At 36.4% G+C, this 21,133-nt stretch overlaps 1 protein-coding gene across 1 annotated transcript; it reads left to right on the top strand.

Annotated features, from left to right (window-relative positions):
* Positions 1-403: 403 nt before the first annotated feature.
* On the top strand, positions 404-20,988 carry LOC117295366 (semaphorin-1A-like). Its single transcript, XM_033777973.1, has 19 exons — positions 404-580; positions 5,400-5,509; positions 7,452-7,609; positions 8,945-9,019; positions 9,811-9,912; positions 10,188-10,293; positions 10,778-10,921; positions 11,274-11,419; positions 11,709-11,817; positions 12,112-12,169; positions 14,726-14,876; positions 15,272-15,470; positions 15,912-15,994; positions 16,606-16,787; positions 17,243-17,280; positions 17,967-18,086; positions 18,387-18,563; positions 19,018-19,115; positions 20,425-20,988. Exons 1-19 carry the CDS (start codon positions 564-566, stop codon positions 20,482-20,484), a joined length of 2,133 nt encoding a protein of 710 aa, XP_033633864.1. The 5' UTR covers positions 404-563; the 3' UTR covers positions 20,485-20,988.
* The last annotated feature ends 145 nt before the right edge of the window (positions 20,989-21,133 follow it).

Below are 21,133 nucleotides of genomic sequence, written 5' to 3'. Positions count from 1 at the left end.
GCGTGCATTGGTACTTTTCGGATGGAACGAAAAAGCACGGCGAGTGACTCAGCGTGCAATAGTACTTTTATTTGCTATCACGTGACGGACAATCCTCCAATCAAATGGCAAGGATCTGCTTGGGTGTTATATAAAATGGGATATATAGATTATCACATTATTTGGCCTGTTCGCAAGTCAGAATAATGAGAAAGGAAGACTTGAATTTAATCAGTAGTTATGAGATTAAGTCATAAAGATTTGTTTCTCTCTCCCGATGCCATTTTATACTATTTCGCTAGTCATTGTATTTTGTATAATGACTGCTTACAATCCAGATTTCAAGTGAGAGCAGAGACGCGCGCTTCACTCATTCAAAATAGCGCCCTCTATTTAAAAGGATATTATGCTTTATTTCCGGGAAATGACGTCCATTGTGCATGTTGTGTACCAATCTCGGAAGGACATGAAAACATCGAAGTTTGTGTCAGTAAAGTCAAGATAAATAGACTTGATTAGCTTTGAGTGTTTGGTCTTGGAAATCCCCCTTCAGAAGTCCAGGAGGTCCAGTGCGCCATATAAAGATGGGAAGGTTGAGAAGGTAAGTTAGAACTCGGAAAATGTGAGCGAAAATGTGCACTAAAAAAAGTAAAAAACCCAACTTCCTAGAATCCTACCGAGTCGTCACGTACTTATTTACTCAATATTTGTTATTAATATAAAATATTAGTTTTAGTTTTAATATGTTTATGGTACTTAATTTTGATATGATATTTATTTATTTATTTATTTATTTTATGGTGGTTGTCAAATGTGGAATCTTTTCCTCCAGTGTTCTCCCCCTTTTCCATCGTCATTTTAGCGGTCGCAACCGAGATTCCATGCACAACGTCTCGCCAGAGGTGTTTATCCCTCAATCATGTTTGGAAGGTCCATGATTTCAGCCCTCGTATCTCTCCCGATCACGTCGATGTAGTTGAGTGGTCGAGGTCCTCTATATTATGGCACGGTAGTCTCCAGCATAACACGTCGGGAATGACCTGGTCTTTGGCACGAAAGCAGTGACCTGCGAAGCGGACTCTGCGTTGAGCAACAGTAGTAGAGATTGGTGGAATATCTCCGTAGATCTGTTCTGTGGTCTTGTGCTCACGCCATGAGATGTTCTGTACCCTCATAAGAAGCCTGGTGTATGTGCCGTCGAGGCGATCGTGAAACTCTTTTTTCATGGTCCAGGTTTCCGCTCCATACAGAAGGATGCTCTCTACACAGGCTCTGAAGAAGACCAGCTTGGTTGTATTCGCTATGTTTGAATGCCAGATGTTATGAAGCTTGTTGCAGGCATTCCAAGCTAAACCCTTGCGAATCAGGAAATCCTTCTTGCTATCGGCAATATAGGACCCACGGTACCTGAAGTCGCTGACATCTTCGAGCTGTGTGCCATCCCCCTTTTATACCTATAGTTAATATTGTAGCTTAACCCTAATTTTAATATCATCTTTACTATTGTTACATTTAATAATGCGTATAGCAAAAAAATGTAGTCTAAGCTCAGTTAACAGTACAACTTTTTACAAGGCAACCAATACACTACGCTTTTATACTAGTCACACACAAATATAGCAATTTTGCAACTGGTGCCTTTTCTATGGGATTTTTATGACTTTTTGTTGGTAGTCTTGCTGTTTTATATTTATTACAGTTTTACTGTAGAAATTAAGTAGTGAGAAGAATATTAATTTATAAATGGACTGTCAAATTTGATGCCAAACAAAGCCAAGAGGAACCCTACATTGTGAAACTGCCAGTGATGTTCAAAATTAAGTAGTGAGAAGAATATTAATAAATGGACTGTCAAATTTGATGCCAAACAAAGCCAAGAGGAACCCTACATTGTGAAATTGGCGATGTTCAAAATTGAATCCGCCACAGTCAGGCTCTTCCTCCAACATGGAGTCCATGAATGCATAGACCAACCTATTAACAATAGACCTCCCTCCAATACATGTATGCATGCACAGTACAGTGTATTATAACTGCGTACCAGATGCTATCATTTGTTATGCTAATTAGGGACAGTCCCTGGTTGATGGTGTGTTTGAATGCCATAAACATTGAGACATTGTGATCACGAAAAAGCTTTCTGTTGTGATAGAGAAGGTGCCATGGAGACAAGCCTAAGGGAAATTAACTATTTTAGGTGTCAGTAAAACTGCATTCTAGAGTGTGCCTGCGCATGCTTATTATTAAAGGGGAAGTTTTGTTGTCACTCTTAAAACTAATGGCAATACAGCAAACTGTTAGGGAAGCCAACCAAATTGTTCAAAAGTATAGCATTTTGAGAAACAATTCACTTTGAAATGTGGTTATAAATAATATAATCCATCAGTTTAAAGCATCAATGTTAAACACATTATTTGAACAAATATTTCCTTTAACCATGGAGGAAGAAATGTTATTATTGTTGCCGATGGTGTTGTAGCTACCACTACCAGTACACAACAATACACTGGTCACACTTCAGTGCTCAATAAGGCGTGCCGAGTGGTACATGTATTTGGATATTACAGTTTGAAATGTAGATTATCACGAACCAAACAGATGTTCTAATCATGCGGTTATAATGTAGAAAGAATTTTCCATAATTGTGGTGTTGTTTATCATCCTATGATTACGTACTATTTCTACCTCCATGGTACATTGTAAATTATAGGGCCTATAATTAAATCATAACTTTGTACAGTCTCACTCTCAATTCTTTTTTAATCCAATTGCCAAAATGAAGGACTCCAAAAGTACTATCCCATTAATCATTGCTTATCACTAGGTCTGGCATTCCATCATGGAGCAACACACTCACAAAAGAATCTCTAAAATAAAGCCGCCATAGAGGCAGGACAAAATACACAAAAAATAATTTATGGACAAATGCTTACGTGGAACTATTCTTGGTGCATGTACAAAGTGGAAGTTTCCTCATGGAGGAAGGTTTCCTGCATTGTGTCATATGCTTCTTTAGTTCTCTTCACTTATTTAAAAACTTGCTGTAAATTCATGATTGATTCCATTTTCATGAGCACTTTTATAATGAGACAAATAAGCACAGTGCATTGCCTATGGGCTTCTTGTCATTGATGGAGCTCACATGGCCCGAACTGAGCGCTTTGCAAAAAACTAAACTAAACAAAAACAAAACAACACTAAACTAAACAAAAACAAACCAACACAACATCGGTTTGCAGGAAACATGAGATTGTAATTTGGATTGAGTTACAACAAACTAATTGCATTAAAATCAAGGAATGGAATTCTTTGTTATGGTCTACTCATCATGTTACGTTTCCTCTCATGGTTTTCAGTAAATTCAATATGTATGTTGACATTTAGTTATAGTTGGCATGTATCAGCTATCAAAAGTCCTGACAATTTATATGACCAAGCAAAAGTTGTTATCCTGGGAGAGAAAAATTTACTAGAATAATGTCAGTCATTTGTAACTGATACCCTTGGTGCCCAATTATCAAAGGTGGAAATTGTTGAGAATTGTATGAGATACATATACAACACCTTGAGATGCAAGCAAGGTGAGGTGATGCTAAGCACAGGGAATGAAACTTTCTCACAAGTGGCATACAGATGTAGTTCAGCTGTGACTAACATTTAATTTTGCTTCACGACTGTTACCAAAACAGACACCATTAAATTAGGTGAAAAATAAATGTTTTTTTACCCCCCTTCTTTTCAGTGAAAAAAAATTAAATATTGTTAGTACTTGTCTGACCTTCATGTATAGCCTAGTGCAATGAGAGCAGTTTTGTTATGGCAACATGTGTGGCTGGATGTCTTTAACTTTGCTCAACCTTGGTTCAACCACAGAAAAAGGCGAACTGATGGCCTCTAATCCAAATGTAAAAATAGCAAGGAATGATTGATAAATGTGTTTTTGTACGGTGGGGTCAGGAATGTTTAGTGTCAACGGTTAAATGAAATAAAGTTTAGTAACTCTTCACTTGGTTTACGAGAATGTTTACATGCATCAGGTTGAAAGGTCAGACATGTACTGCTTATGCAATGAAAAACATCTGATTTGGGGTCTGATAAATTTAGATAAAGAATGGCTGTTAAAATAATGTATCACATCATGCGTGTACAAGTCGTGATTACTGTTTGTATCTAGGCAAGTTAAAGGGAACGTATACGGCTGGTGATTGCTACAATGTAGCTAATTATGTAGCTGGTGTGTATTTCAATCATTGATATAAATGGAGACCAAGAATGAGTCCGTGTTAAAACCCTAAATTACTTTTGCCCCCTGGATACAACACATTAATAACACAGGACAGATTTTGTATTACATACAGTAGCTGGAGAGCCATTATACTGCATGTTTTGTGCAAGCAGTCGCTGACGCACTAACTAATATTTTCTGGGTGTGTCTGTTTCGTCACTGGGGGTTTCCCAGTAACCATGGTTACTACAAAATAATACGTCAATAGAGCTTGATTGCTGTGTTTTGCCATGGATGGCTAGTGTACAAATAGGCCTAAATGTATGTGCTTACTACAAATTAGCATTATTATATTGTTTTTCAGTTATTTTGGTACAGTTATGTTTATGAGTATTCTTGCATTTAGTTACTTCACATCAGATGACACATTGTAATGTAAGATTCACCCCCATTTCCCATGAAAGCAGGAAATTCTAGTGCTTATGTCAAGTGTTATCCAGAGGTTAACTTATTGCTAACAGTGCGTGTGCATACATACTCCACTTTACTAGGAACACAGCTAGCCCCCAAATTCAAGGCTTGCCCTGTTAGCAAAGATTGGTGATTGTAAGTAAACATATAATTTAGCTGTAAGCAGAGCAGTGAAATTGGGCCCAGTTTGTACAATGGAGAGTTCCATGTACATCAAATTAACGCAGCTTCTCAGATGACTTTAAAGTCTCATGTAACATGAATGTTAGTTATATGTCATGCAGTCTTGCCAAACATTCTATGAGCCTATTGCAATAATACTGAAGTACTCATGTGTCCTTTTAGTATGGCATCATTGGTTACATTTCCGCCATTTTAGATGTAAAATTACCTCCGGTAATTACAATGCAGGACTGTTGGCATAGTAATAATAACAGGTATTTAGAAACGCTCTCCATAGAAAACTATATCACAGCGCTTACAAAAACTGAAAAATAAAAGCACAATTAAACAGTTACAAAAACTTAGCATGAGTTGAAATCATGAACAAATGTGTTATAAACAATAACACCATTCATCTAATTATAAGTTTAAGTTTTTTACAAAATGTTTAAAATCATCACTTGTTGTTTTAACCGTTTTCAATTATGTACGATGTATCTTCCAGTTCAAAGTGCTCAATGAATAATTCCACCTGTTTCCCTTCATGTTTTTTCTTGATCAGGATGTACACCTGTTTACCCAGCTTTGTTAGCTTGGTGTTTATCACCCTTCCTGTTCTGATGACTGCTATGAAACTAAACAATAATGACATCAGGACTGTAGATGTGACAGGTAAAAACAATCAACACTTTCAAATGTCAAACGACCTTTGTGTTCAAGGTGGTGTTATTAGCATTATTTACTTGAAGGCAGTGGACACTATTGGTAATGACTCAAAATAATTAGTACAATAAAACCTTTCTTGGTGACGAGTAATGGGGAGAGGTTGATGGTATAAAACATTGTGAGAAACGGCTCCTTCTGAAGTGACGTAGTTTGCGAGAAAGAAGTAATTTTCCACGAATTTGATTTCGAGACCTCAGATTTAGAACTTGAGGTCTCGAAATCACCTATCTAAACGCACACAACTTCGTGTGACAAGGGTGTTTTCTTCTTTCATTATTATCGCGCAACTTTGATGACTGATTGAGCTGAAATTTTCACAGGTTAGTTATTTTATGCATATTTTGAGATACACCAACTATGAAGGCTAGTCTTTGACAATTACCAATAATGTCCACTGCCTTTAAAGGTATTATAAAGGATTGGTAAAGATAAAAAACTCTTTTTGTGTATGAATACTTACCATTTATTATGAGTTCATACTGGAACCCTTTTTTCTGTGAAATATTTATCTCTGAATCATGGGAAATAAAGTTTTATTTGATAAAACTGTATCTAAAAGTTTGAAACCTTGTAAAAATGTAATGTCAGCTGATTTCAGTTGTTTCCTAAGTTTAGAACAAAATTGTGTTTACATGCTGAAAATGTTGCATGAAAGGACAGATTAAGTTAAGCCAACATTGTACAAGTTTGTTAATTCATTTTAATTGTTGATCACACAAAAAACGAACACTGCGCCTTGAACACCCATCAGGGTAGATATGTGCACATTACAAGTCTTTATTATTAATAATTATTTTAAACACCGTCTATGACTATTTGGTCAGCTTTACCAATCCTGTTAAACCTTTAACTTCTCTACAGATAAAAAAAGAAAAAAAAGAAGTAGCACTTCCTCAACGTTGTATTAACCTTTAAAACAATTTTATTTCCTTTATTGCCCTCAAATGAATCAGTTATTAATGAGGGAATTTATTACAAATTAGTGGTGATGATGTGTAAAATGGTGGTTTAAAACTGGAAGGGCTCTGTGATTATGACAAAACGTTTGTCAATGTTTGTTTACATCTGGGAAAGACATAAAGGGAAGAGTTTTCGCAGTGAAGTTATTGGTTGATGCTTTATAGTAGATCAAACAGCCACTTAGAGGGTAAAGCTGTTTAATAACAAATACATACCCAGTCTACCTGCAGTACACTAATCCCCACTGTTATTTATCTACTTAAAATTTCTCTACTTAAAAATTGAGTTGTACCGATTTTTTAAATACATAACGACAGATATGCTCTTTGTCTCAATTTACTGGTACATTATTTTGGTTGAGACTTTCCAGAAAAGGCCGAAAAAGACTGAATTTCAGAAGCCCTTTGCACTAATTAGTATTCAAACCGAGGTCACGCATGAAAAATCACGCCTACTCGCGCAGATAAATGACAGAGGAGACTTATTAAATCGAGTGTTCTGCGGGTGGACTGTCCCCAATCATAACTACCTACCCAATCAGAAATACCAACCCAATCAGAAATATCTACCCAACCAGAAATATCTACCCAATCAGAAATACCTACCCAATCAGAAATACCTACCCAATCAGAAATACCTACCCAATCAGAAATACCTCCCCAATCAAAAATACCTACCCAATCAAAAATACCTACCCAAACAAAAATACCAACCCAATCATAAATACCTACCCAATTAGAAATACCTACCCAATCAGAAATACCTACCCAATCAGAAATACCTACCAAATAAAAAATACCTACCCAAAAGGATAGCCTTGAGGTATTTCTTGTGGTGACAATAAGATGATTTTTTATCATTGAGTATTGTACTGGTGGAGGTTATTTTGCTATTTCTTGAACGGTTGTTTTGCTGATTTAATTTGCAGATTACGGTGGGGTCAATTTTACAAGTGAAACAGATGCTGGTCAGCAGCCATCATATCGGCTCTTAAATAAGATCGATGGTTCCATCTACTTTGGGGGAAATGAATCCCTTATTAGAGTGTTTCTTGACAGTGAAACTAAGATGTTTAAGAGTATAACGGTAAGTTGAAAGAAGTTTCACTGACAATTTCAATCTGCTACATAATTTTAAATTTAATGTTTTGTGAGATTTTATTAAAAGATTTGGGTACTTTTTCAAAATGTCCATCGATTTACATTAAACTTTACAGGGTTTGAAGTTAATGATAGTGGAACTTCCCTTCAAATCTTACTCACTGAGGTGCTGTAGTTTTTGAGAAATGAGTAAAACAATGTTATACATTTGTTAATGATTAAGATAATTCATTTCCCAAAAACTACAGCACCTGAGCACGTAGTATTTTCAGGGAAGCTTTCTGATATCATTATCTTCAAACTGTGTAAGTTTAGTGTAAATCTGTGTACATTGTGTTTTTTGTCCTACAAAAGTTACATTACATAGACCCTTTAAAGGCAGTGGACACTATTGGTAATTACTCAAAATAATTATTAGCATAAAACCTTTCTTGGTGACGAGTAATGGGGAGAGGTTGATGGTATAAAACATTGTGAGAAATGGCACCCTCTGAAGTGACATAGTTTTCGAGAAAGAAGTAATTTTCCACGAATTTGATTTCGAGACCTCAGATTTAGAACTTGAGGTCTTGAAATCAACCATCTAAACGCACACACCTTCGTGTGACAAGAATGTGTTTTCTTTCATTCATATCTCGCAAGTTCTATGACCGATTGAGCTCAATTTTTCACAGGTTCGTTATTTTATGCATATGTTGAGACCCACCAACTGTGAAGGCTAGTCTTTGACAATTACCAATTGTGTCCACTGCCTTTAAGCGGTGACAAGTTGGATTTTAAACTTTGCATAGTGGAAATATTATAAGAGTTTTGCGGTAACACCATGTGCGACAATCTCTTTTTCCATAAGTGTTGGTTCTGAACACCACCGGTTCTTTTCAGAACAAACCTCTCTTAAAGGAACACGTTACCTTGGATCGGACGAGTTGGCCTATAAAAAAGCGTTTGTAACCGTTTGTTATAAAATGCATATGGTTGGAAAGATGTTTTAAAAGTAGAATACAATGATCCACACAAGTTTGCCTCAAAATTGCGTGGTTTTCCTTTTACTGTGCGAACTAACACGGTCGGCCATTTATGGGAGTCAACATAAACGGCCGACTGTGTTAGTCGACGAGGTAAAAGGAAAAATGTGCAATTTCGAGGCATGTTTGTGTGGATCATTGTATTCTACTTTTACAGCATCTTTCTACCCATATACATTTTATAACAAACTCGACCAACTCGACCGATCCAAGGCAACGGGTTCCTTTAAGTAGTGACAAGTCATTTTAAATCTTGTACTGACTTTTTTGCCTTCTTCTATTTTTAATTACAACAGACGACGCTTGTGACAACAAATGCAACACAAGAGCTCGTCCTGTCTTGCACAGTTCTCAACTCTAAAACCAATGAAGTAGGTCTACTTTATATACATTTTAGAAAATAAATGTCCCAGAAAAATAACCCAGTTATCTTTTAAAGGAGCATTTCGGTTAATAGTTTTACTTTATTTAGTGATGATACATATACAATAATATTTTAAGATGATTGGTGTAAAACAAAATTAACAATTTATATTTATTTTACATAATTAACAAGAAATGTTCTAAAAAACAACAGAAAAAGTCAAAGGACAGCGTAAATGTTTTTTTCTTGCTGTTGCAACTGCCAAATCTATGTGACATTATTGTGCAAAGTTTCAAGTTGACTTGAATGTTTCTAAAACGAATGGCGTCAACATCGCTGCATCTAAATGTTCAAATATGTGTGATGCGCGTAGCGAAATTGTGCAATCCCTGCCATTGCAAAGCATAGTGTTTTAGAAATGGTGCTCAGATAATGTGTTTATGTCTCGCTATCTCTGTGCACCTTGGTATCACCCTTCCATTGCACAGACTCATTGGATAGGTTAAATACTCATTATTATGTGAAATACTCATGAGAAATTGTGAACAAAAAACAAATACAGTTCAATTTGGTGTAGTAAGTAAAATTTGCATAGCTTGAAGAAACTGACTCCACACATCATTTGGGTGATTTAGACGAACCAGAAAAAAACCCAGTTCATTTTAGGTGATTTTAACCCTCCTCCCAAACAGCGGGAGGAGGGTTATGATTATCGCAACTACCTTGCTCTGTGCTTAGCCATAATTTCAATACAAGCCCAGCAGTTGACACATTATTTCTCTCTTTTTTGGCTTCTAGACTGTTTGTTGGAACTTCATTCGCGTTGTCGAGAAGCTTAACCAGCCTGATAATGAACTGTTGGTGTGTGGTACCAATGCATTTCACAGATTGTGCTACAGGGTACGTACTTAGCAAATATTCTATCTCTAATGCTTGTATAAAAAAATGTACGCTATAATTTCAAAAATAGGAATAAGTATAGTGCTGCACTGTCAAATACATATAATACAGAATAAAAATATGAGCAGGCGTAGCAAGTTGATTTAAAATACACTTAAGTTATTAAAGAGTAAATCGAATGGAGTAAAAATTGCCATAAAACAAACACACTATATACAATAATAACATAATATTATATTTTCTCATGGTTTGATTGACTGACTATTTCTTGACAGTGTAACACTACTGACTTGTTAGAAATCACCTGTACACCTGGAACTGTTCCCCAGTTGAACTTGGTACCCAAACTCCCCGATATCAGACCATCTTCAGCAGTATTTGGTGAGTACATCTCTACACATCAATATCTCATCATCTTTCTAGCTAAAAAACTATCAAGTCATTTGCATTATTCAGCTCCAAAAGGTTATCACTCATTATGCTGAATTAGTATCCAAGCGCGATATGAGGGTAGATGGTATCCCCCACACACCCAAGTGTCTATACGCCTGCAACCGGGGACCTCCTATTGTCCCTCTTTTGTTTATATTTTTTTGTTGCAACAGCTCCCATTGGTTTTGAAGTTGTTTTCCAACTGTGGACTTTTCCCGAAGTGTGGACCCTATTGTCCTCTTTTGTCACAGGTCCCCGGTTAGAATGTGTATACCGAATCACACACCCACATTCCTGTATTTTCACACACTATTTTAGAAGTACAAAAATTCTTTGTCAGCAGAATTTCTGTTAGTTTGGAAATATGATGTTAAATTCTGTGCTGAAGGCAGAGAACCTTTACTAAATGATCTCTCGATTCTTGCTTTCCCAGGCCCAAGTCCAGGGGATATGGATGATGTATTATTTGCTGCACTTACTGGTGATGATTCAACCTTACAGAAATACAGAGTACCCCTAGAAGGGGATCCTGTATTTGAGCTGGATACAGTGACCGTTGGAGGCAGATTTATTCAAAGTAAGTTTTAGAACCTTAATATTGTATTTATATTTACACACAGATACCAAGCTCCTCGTATGTGGGGGTTCGCCTCGGATCGCTTGTCATGTATTGCAAATGGCTGGATTTGGGTTACCGGTTATCCAGGGTACCAGTCAAGCCAGACTGGTTTATTGCCAAACAACACTTACATTTACACTAACAATAACACTAGTCGTTACACTTTTTGCCAACGTATGCATAAAACAACAAATCTGTGAAAATGTTGGCTCAATTGGTGATCGAATTTGCAAGAGAACAATAAACCGATTGATCGAATTATTTAAATAAATGTCTAAACTGATTGATTTATTTCTTTGAATCCTAACAGAGGATGTAGTGTTTGTGGGACGTCCATTTGAGTACACTGACCGTACTACTGGAAATACGTATGTATTTAGTTTCTACCGTGAGCCCGCCTTGGAGTATGAAACTCATGGCAATAAAGTCTACTCTAGGTTGAGTAGAGTGTGTAAGGTAAGTCCTTCCCAAATCTTAGTTAAGAATGTCCGAACATCTTGAAGAATACTTCTTTTCCTTTTCTTTTGTAACAGCAGTTTCTTCAAAGTCATGAGCATTTTGTAATGTCATTGTTTATCTTGTTTTTTTTTTTGTCCTTGTTTCGTCATACGCTGTTTGTTTGTTTGTTTGTCTGCCTTGGAGTCCATTCATGAATGTGTGGCGCTTTATAAGTCTTATTTATTATTGTTAGTATTATTATTAAAATTTCAAGGACTAATGTTGTGTATTTTCTTATATTCTTTAGAATGATACTGGGGACAGCAGTAAGTCGGATAAACTTGCAACTTTCATCAAAGCTCGAGTGAATTGCTCTCTGCCAGACCTTCTTCTTCCATTTTATTACGATCTCATTCGTAAGATTTTAACCATTCATAATTTCATGATACTTAATACTTTGTATTAATACTAACCATGCTTACTAACCATACTCAACAATGTATTAATTCATCGGTAAATTGTATCAACACTGGATTAGAAGTCTCCCGAAAATCCAAAATCTACTCTGCGGTAGTAGAATATACAGCAAGACAGTTTTCATAACAACAAAATCTACCTGGCAAGTAGACACACACACATGGTGTTACTGCAAACCAACTAAATTGTATCAACTTATTAATAACAGTGCATTTTTTTCTTATGTTTTCTAGAGGATGTGATTTGGAAAGAAGATACAGAGGAAGTATATGCAGTATTTACTTCCCAAGAGTAAGTTCATTGTTGGGCTCTTTTTTAAATTATTTTTATCTTGGAGCTTGTGTCCAGTGGGCATCATGTTTCATGAAATCAATCAATCAATCTATCAGGTATTTGTAGATTTGTAATAAATAATAATAACCAAATTTATAAAGCGCCTTTTCCAAAGTATGCAAAGCGCTAGGGATAATGCAACCAAAAACCCAAAAGAGAAAAAGACTAGAATCAAAAACACATTAGATGGAACGATTAAACAGATGTGTTTTTAAAAGTCATTTAAACTGTTCTACAGAAGAAGCGTTCCGGATGTTTGTTGGGAGTGAGTTCCAGTTGCGGGGACCAGCGATGGAGAATGCACGGTCTCCAAACTTCCTTAAGGATCGAGGTACTACTAGATTGGATTGAGATCAAACACCTTCACGTTTGGGTTTGCTGAGATCTAGTGTGTCTGAAATGTAGGATGGGAAAGTATTGGATACAGTTTTGAACATGTTTAGTGCCGTCTTAAAATTGATCCGCTGGTCGACCGGAAGCCAATGGAGATCCGTGAGCAGAGGTGTGGCATGGGAATACTTTGGCTTCTTATGGATCAGTCGAGCGGCCTTGTTTTGGAGTTTTTGTAAGCGGTTGAGATCGTGTTGCTTCAGTCCAGTGAGAAGGGAGTTGCAGTAGTCGAGGCGTGAGAGTACCAGTGCACGAACAACAGAATGACAGGTGTCATAATCCAGGTATTTGCGTATCATTGTGATGTTGTGTATGTGATAGTTAACGGATCTGCAGAGACCAGTGACATGTTGACTCATTGACATGGAGTTGTCAAAAGTTACTCCCAGGTTCCGAACGGATGCGATAGGATTGATGGTTGCGTTTCCTATGGTGAGGGTTAGTAGCTCAAGACGTTTGTAGTGATATGGTGACGATGCTATGAAAAACTCTGTTTTGTTTTCATTCGGCATGAGTTTGTTTGCGAGCATCCAGGTTTGGACATCCTGGATACAGTTGGATAGCCTAAACAAGCAGCCCTCGGCTTGTTTAGCAGTTGTAGAGCACCATTATTCTAGTTGCCTTTTTGCGAGGCACTTAAAAAAGTGAAGGAAAATATGACAACAGAGTTCACAGTATTTCATGTGGATGTGATAAGTCTAGTGGAATATACAACCTGTGCTGCCAAATTTGTAGTGCACTAAGCTCAATCAATCAACAAGAATCATCTCTGCCCTCACAGGTACCCATTTACCCTTGGGTGGAGAGAAGCCATTATAAACTGCTCACAAAAAGTAAGGAAACTTTTTCATTCCAGTATATTTGTTATTATTTAATACTCTCTTTGTATATGGTATATATCAATGCAAAGCTGAACTGTTCCTCTTTAAAATGATATCACATTTGCAATGATTACATGTTGCTGAACTTGGCTACACGAATAACAATGAGGCAAAGTCACAAATCAAATGTGCCAAAATTACCGTTGTCTGTGAATGGTCAATAGGTAATGCTCAATAATCAAACCGATCAAGCTTTTCAGAACCATTAATGGCTTACAAAATGATTTGCACCGTGAGCTCATCGGACATAAACCCTCATCTCATGAAAAACGCCTTGTTTGATGGGTATTTGCAAGAGTATATTCTACAGCCGAATGCAGTCCCATACTTGCAGACTCTTGGACCAAATGCCATCTTTCAAGATGACAACGCTCGCCCCCATCGAGCCCGACTGGTGATGACTACCCGAAAAATGTTGGGGTGCACCTGATGGATTGACCCGCTAACAGTCCAGACCTGAATCCCATGGAACATCTGTTGGACCAGCTTGGCCTCGCTGTCCTCGCCAGAACCACCAACACATCAACTGTGGCTGACCTAACCAGGTTCCTTAATGAAGAATGGAACGCCATCCCTCATCATTAGCACATCACAAGACTTGTGTGCAGCATGAAAAGAAGGTGCCAGCTGTCATCAACGCCTTCGGATCATCCACCTGTTACTGAACTTTTTGTATCAATTAAGTGTATTAAGATCAGTAAGTTGTCTTGCTCTAGACCAAATTTCTTGTCTCAATAAAGGTGATTAAGATCAGTAAGTTGTCTTGCTTGTTTGAATTACAGTGTCAATTTGATTGTTCACACAGTAACACAAAATTGCTAATTTTGGCACATTTGATTTGTGACTTTGTCTCATTCTCATTAACGTGGTAAAGTCCAGCAACATGTAATCATTGCAACTGTAGTATCATTTTGAAGAGGAACAGGTCAGCTTTGCATTGATATATACCATATACAAAGAGAGTATAAAATAATAACAAATATTCTGGAATGAAAAAAGTGTCCTTACTTTTTGTGAGCAGTTTAGTTAATTGTCTTGCTCCGGGACACAAGTGTCAGAACGGGGACTCAAAGCCACACTCTGCTGAACAGAAACACGAGAGCTTGAGTTTGGTGTTCTTATCCGCTTGGCCGTGACACCCAAACTATGACACCCCAATGATGGTCTTAGATTTAGCAAAACTAAGTTGGTGTAAAAACAATTGTTTTATTTGACTGATTTCTTGATTGGGCTTTGCCTGCAGACTTGGACCAGCGGCATCAGCACTTTGCCGTTATAGAATGGAAGACATCATGAAGTTGTTTAATGAAGGAAAATTTAAGGATCAAGCGGGGCAAGTTCCGACTAAACTCTGGCTGCCTCTCGATGCGGATCCAGTTCCGAGACCTGGGACGGTGAGTACTTCATAGACTCGGTCAAGTTCAACTCCTGTAAACTTCCCATATTTATAAATTTACATTCAAATTGGTTTTTAATTTAGCACAAACTATTTAAATATGTTGGCAATGAAGAACTGGAAAATAACACACATTTGCAAATTATGCTTCATTAAAGAAGAACCTGTTTTACCAACAATGTCAGATACTGGGATATACAGAGCTTAATGAAGAACTCCTAAAGACTTCACAGATGAAAAACAATTGAAATCAATTGTTTGATGGAGTAGGATCTCGATCGGTTAGTTGGAAATACAAATATAATTTGTGACTTAGTTGAATATTTGTCTGGTTTTTTAATCTGAGTATAATAATCTTTGATTTGTTTTTGTTTGTTTTGTTTTTGAATTTAGTGTGAGAATGTGCACTCCGTTAGTTACCCCCCGCTTCTTGATAAACTGGTACCCAATTATAATCCAATTGATCTAGCTGCTACTAGTACAGATTTTCTACCTACATCTGCACTACCTACCCTCTACATTAATGGGTTGAGGTTCACATCTCTGACTGCAGATTTTCAAGGTGACAAATGTGTCTTCTTCTTTGGTACAAGTAAGTAAAGATGGAGTCAGTTTTAACAAAACAAACCCATATTAGTGGGAGACAGTGAGGAATGCATGCTGGCTTACCAAGTAAATCAAGTATTTTGAATGTGCGCACTGTTTCACGCAAATGGTGGACAATTACTTGGATTGTCTGCTGCCACCTAGTGGCCAAAAGTCCCTATTGCTTGCGACTCACTTGTAATATCTTGTGTGGACGGCCATTTTGTTGCTCCTTATTCTGGTGATTTCTTCTAGGTTATTGACTACTATCAATTTAGAAGTTTTGAGATTGTTTCATGACCGTCAATGCATCAAGTTTTAGGGACCGCAAGAAAAGTCAGACACGCTCTGGGCTCTGAAAACAAGTGAAAATTGTTTTTGTATGGAATTTTTAAATAAACAAAATCAAATCAAGCATTAAACATAATTTTGTTGTTTAAACTATCAGCAACTGGAGTTATTTTGAAAGCATACAAAGATGACTGTTCAAGTGCAACTGAGCCTTTTAAAGCAGTCAAGCTCAAATTCATGGTAAGCTAAATATCCTTTTTCCATCACCTACATGTATCACCTGGTAAAACCCTTATATAACTCTAGCTTATTTGTCACCAGTGGTTCTTGTGGAATAATTTAAATGAGTCCATTAAATCTTGGAGGATTTTTTGTGAGGTAAATTAGAATAAATTCAAGTTGTCACGATCAATCCATCTTCCCAATCACTTCAATTCTGGCACTAGAGGTAACGGTTAACCATGGAGAGACTGTTTGTCTGAGTAGGGAGAAACTGTGGATAAGGCGCCTTCAGACCTTTCATTCCCATGACCTGATATCCAAGAATAAAATGACCAATACTTTTTTCTCTTCTTAGTCTGCTTCATTCACATAACCAATTATTTGTCTTCCATCTTCCAACTTTTAAGTCCTTTGTATTTCCATCCTCTTGGGGTCTAGCCAGCCTCTACCCCCTCCCCCTCCCACCCCCTGTCACTCTCTTCATTGTTCACCCCTTGCTTTTCCTGCATGCTTTCTGCCGGTCTCTTTCCATCACTTTCTATTTGACTGATTCGTTATAAAAGTAAAAGTATATCTGTGTATCTGCGTTTTGTAGTAATCATTAAATGTGCATTTCCCCTTTCTCTTAGTCAGAGGCTGTCAATGGAGTAGGTCTATTGAACGATAGTGATACTAACGTCCTGGTTGTTGCAGGAGCCAATGGGCTCCTGGATTGGCCAATTACTGACAATTGTGGATTAGCTGGAATAGAAAGTGAATGCAATACTGTTTTTGGTCCGTATGGTAACTGGAACGGTAGCTGGTGTGTAGAGTAAGTAAGGTTACCTTATCTACTAGCTACATGTAGCATGACAAATTTAGGCTCAATTGGTCATTGAAGTTGCAAGAAAATAATGAAAGAAAAAACTTCTTCGTTACACAAATGTGTGCGCTTTCAGATGTCTGAGAAGTCTTTCTCAGATTCAAATATTTAAGTGAGGACAGCTCTCCATTGCTTGTTACAAATTTAATTTTGATGCTTATATATATTTTGAGTAATGGTGGCAAATGTGTCCAGCCGTCGATTTAACCAAACTCTTCCTAACTTAGGATTAATGTTAGGGCTTAGGACGAGTTGAGTTCCGTATCCAAAGATGTTAGGACACATTGGACCCATCCTAAGCTAGGACGGGTCACTCGTCCTAACTCGAGTTAGGATTAATCCTAGAGTTTCGTGAAATCGGCTGCAGTGCCATTAAGTGATTTTTCTAATTTTATTTTTAACAGTCCCAGTGGAAATCCTCGAGATGGTTCTCCAAAGTCGGGTAAGTCAATGAATCTGGGTTGGATTTAACTTATCTTGAGTAAGGATGAGTTACTCGTCCTAACTTTGAACTAGCCTTAAGTTTTTAATAACTCCAAGAGTCCTAGGACTAGTTCTAAGGTAGCACTATCTTTGTGAAATCAACCCCAGGTGCGTCTCCAACCAATGACTGTACATTACAAAATGCCACCGTGACAAAATGTTTAAATTCTTACATGCAGTGGTGGAAAATGTTCTCTACGAATGAAACTGATGAAAATGGTTTGGCCTGTTAGTTCCTCAACAGGACTATCCCATATCATAAGGTTGAGATTACTCCACAAACTGCAAGTCATACCAAGTGAAAATATGATTACCTTACAGATTGAAAATCATTTGTTAAAATAAGATAATCCCAAAGATTGAAAATCCTATTCGTAGTTGAAAATGAAATTACTCCACAGACTGCAAATTTTACCCCGTTAATATGAGATTAAAGTGTACGTACCCTCAACCTGAATATCCTTTCCATTGAAAGTAAGAGTTTCCCATATACTGACCAGATTCTGTTCATTGAAAATAAGATAACCACACAAAGTGCAAATCCTATCCAGTAAAAATGAGATGTTTAGAATGAGATTATCCCACAAACTGCCAAATCCTATTTGATTAATAATTTTTGTTGGTTAAATTGTTGTATTTTTCCAGCTATTGTACAGCCAGTTGAAAAGTCTGTTAAAGTATGTGGGATGGATAAGATAGTCCTGTACTGTGAATTCGACTATGGAGTATTCAACACTGAACAGTTAAATGTTAGTTGGACCAAAAGTGAGTGTTTGAACAGAATTTTCTTTTGTTATCAAAACAGTTGCTGGCAGTCTAAGCACTTCATGTAACCCACCAACTATATACAAATGCAAGTAACGTGTCTGTTTGTGTAAGAAAAACTCCAAGGTGCCTGTATAGACCGGGCTGCAAATTTTCTTACGGAATTTTTAAGGTCCAGTGATGATCATGCTATGGGGATAAACAATGTTTTTAGTTTCTTTCTATTTCAAAATTATCGTCTTCTTATACTATCATCTTATAATCAAGATTATTTGTTTTGTTTATTTTTTAACTCTTTAGCTGACAATGCTACCTTCATTGAGAATAGCAAACACTTAGTGAGATTAACTAGGTATTCATCTTCATTACTTGAGATGGAAGTCACGGTTATCAAAAATGTTTCTGATGGTAGTTACAGCTGTAGTAGCAATCATGGGACTTCATCCACCTTCAAAGCGGTTGAGATAGAACACGAAGGTAAGGACATGATTATACAAAATAACAAGAGTCGTACACAATGCAGACATTTGTTCCCCTATGTCAACCCAGAAAGTCTTGAAACTGCACCCTTGTGGAGCATTCTTTTGATCTTTCCTTTGTCCCTGCCTTTAACAATTTCCCATAGACTGTGCGTAATTGCCACACTAGTTCTCTTAAAAGGTCTCTGTTCAAACCCTATTGGTTGAAGCTGCTTTTTTTAATCTGCTTATTTGAATATTGTAATTGTATCTTTCTTTCATTTTATATTTTATTGTGCTCTTATGCGTTTAGAGGCTTGTCGCATTAGGCGCTTTGCAAATGTCTCTATTATTATATTAATATTATTATTACTACTTTTACACTCCTACTACTGCTTCTTCTTTATTTTAATTTTTTTTATTTGATATTCCACAATCCTCTTCTGATTGTATTTTGAATGTTTTGTCAACAGATTGTCTGACTGAGGACAACTTGGAAGAAAGATGTGGTCTTCATAAAACACTTGAAACTGAGAGTAAAAAAATAAATGAAGAGTTTAAAGATGGAGAGGTAAGTTAAGATTATTCATTGATATTCATGCTTCTTGATTAAATCCAAAGTTTAATTCATGTAAGTTTTGGATGATTTTTTGTTACAAATTACAATAAAAAATTAAGGTAGTTTCCCCTCCAAGATTATTTTTCCAAATTTATTTGTTTCTATAAAAAAAGCTATATTGAGTTCCCATTTTAATCTAATAGTTTGATGGGATAATCTTAGAGGATTAATTAACGACACTGGACACTATTGGTAATTGTCAAAGACCAGTCTTCTCACTTGGTGTATCTCAACATACGCATAAAATAACCAACCTGTGAAAATTTGACCTCAATTGTTCGTCGTAGTGGCGAGATAACTATGAAAGAAAAAACACCCTTGTCACACGAAGTTGTGTGCTTTCAGATGCTTGATTTCGAGACCTCAAATTCTAAATCAAATTCGTGGAAAATTACATCTTTCTCGAAAACTACGTCACTTCAGAGGGAGCCGTTTCTCACAATATTTTATACTATCAACCTCTCCCTATTACTCGTTACCAAGTAAGGTTTTATGCTAATAATTATTTTGAGTAATTACCAATAGTGTCCACTGCCTTTAAACTCAATAGCTAATGCTTTAAATTGGAAGCAACAAATTATTAATTTTAATGCACTGTATTGAAAACTTACCATTTGTGTTTTGTGTTTGTCACTTTATATTATCTGTATTTCTCATTGTCTTATTCTTAAGTGTTTTATTTGTTAATTTAACATTTGAATAATTTTGTGTCTTTTAAGCAGATATTTGAATATACCAATGTTAATTGTTATTTATTGTTAATATATGACTATTAACTAATGTTTTTACTAATAATAATTGTTATTATTATCTCAATATCAAAGTATTGTATATAACTTTGTTTTTCTGTTTTGCTCATTTAGTTTAAACCCCTTCTTTATGTTGCCCTTTAAGTAGTTGATAGCTTGATGAATATTTATATACAAACACAAATGTGCAGTTCTAGATTGTCAACATTTTTGGACCTGTTCTATCATAACACCACTCACGTGTGAAGAAAATTAATTTGTCTATAGTATTTGTGTGCATAACTTACATAGGCGTCGGGGTTTGAGGCATTGCATGATGAGGTATCAATAGATATTTGGTTTGCATTAACACCACATATGTATCTTTCTTACGTAGGCATTATCTAAATGACCAATGTAGATTTTGCAATGAGAACAATATGATTTTTAAAATCATAGACAATTGTATTTAGTTTGTTTCAAATATTCTGTTATTGAATTGTTTTATTTGTCCATTTTGTCTCCCAACTCAGAATTGTTCGCTTGATGTTAAGTCGTGTGACACATGTCCTCATGGATCTACTACTCCATAAAACTGATAGCGTCAACTTGAAGAGTTCATGCATTGGAGGAGACGATTCTATGAAACGCTAGTTGGATGATTGTCCAAACTATTAAAACCTGCACTGTCTCAGTTAAATATGTAATAAATAATCGGGTTTACCCTTACACTGTGTGTATTAAGCACTGAATACTCATTCCCCGAGTTTGTGAAAGAAATCCACTGGGAAATCACTTGGGTTGGATTCGAACCCACAACCTTTGCAATTCTTTATCAGTGTCATACAACTAGACCACCGAGAATGCTTGGTAGCTGGAGGCAGTTTGAATCCTATGTGTTAGCCGCGGGTATCACATCGATTTTATAGATGTTGTTTTTGCATCGGGGATAAATAATAAAATATGTTTTTACTCGTCGTTGTGTTGTTATTTCAAGACACAAACAAACTATTCTTTGAGACTATTAAAAGATTGTGAGGCTATTAGCACATAAAATAATAAATACTAAAAAAAAAAAAGGTATGCAAATTAATTGACATACTAAAAAATAAACTTTCTCAGATTTGACGGATTAGAAGTGTAGACAAAAAATCAAAACTTGCGATATTACTCAAATTGATTGTGTTTCGAGACGACTCAAGAATAAAATGCACTTTAGTAAAATCACTTTTGGAATTTACA

This window comes from Asterias rubens, chromosome 10 (genome assembly GCF_902459465.1).
Source record: "Asterias rubens chromosome 10, eAstRub1.3, whole genome shotgun sequence".
In the NCBI taxonomy this organism is placed as follows: domain Eukaryota; kingdom Metazoa; phylum Echinodermata; class Asteroidea; order Forcipulatida; family Asteriidae; genus Asterias; species Asterias rubens.
Note: the sequence above shows the minus strand (reverse complement) of the source record. Positions and strands in the feature narration are given on the sequence as shown.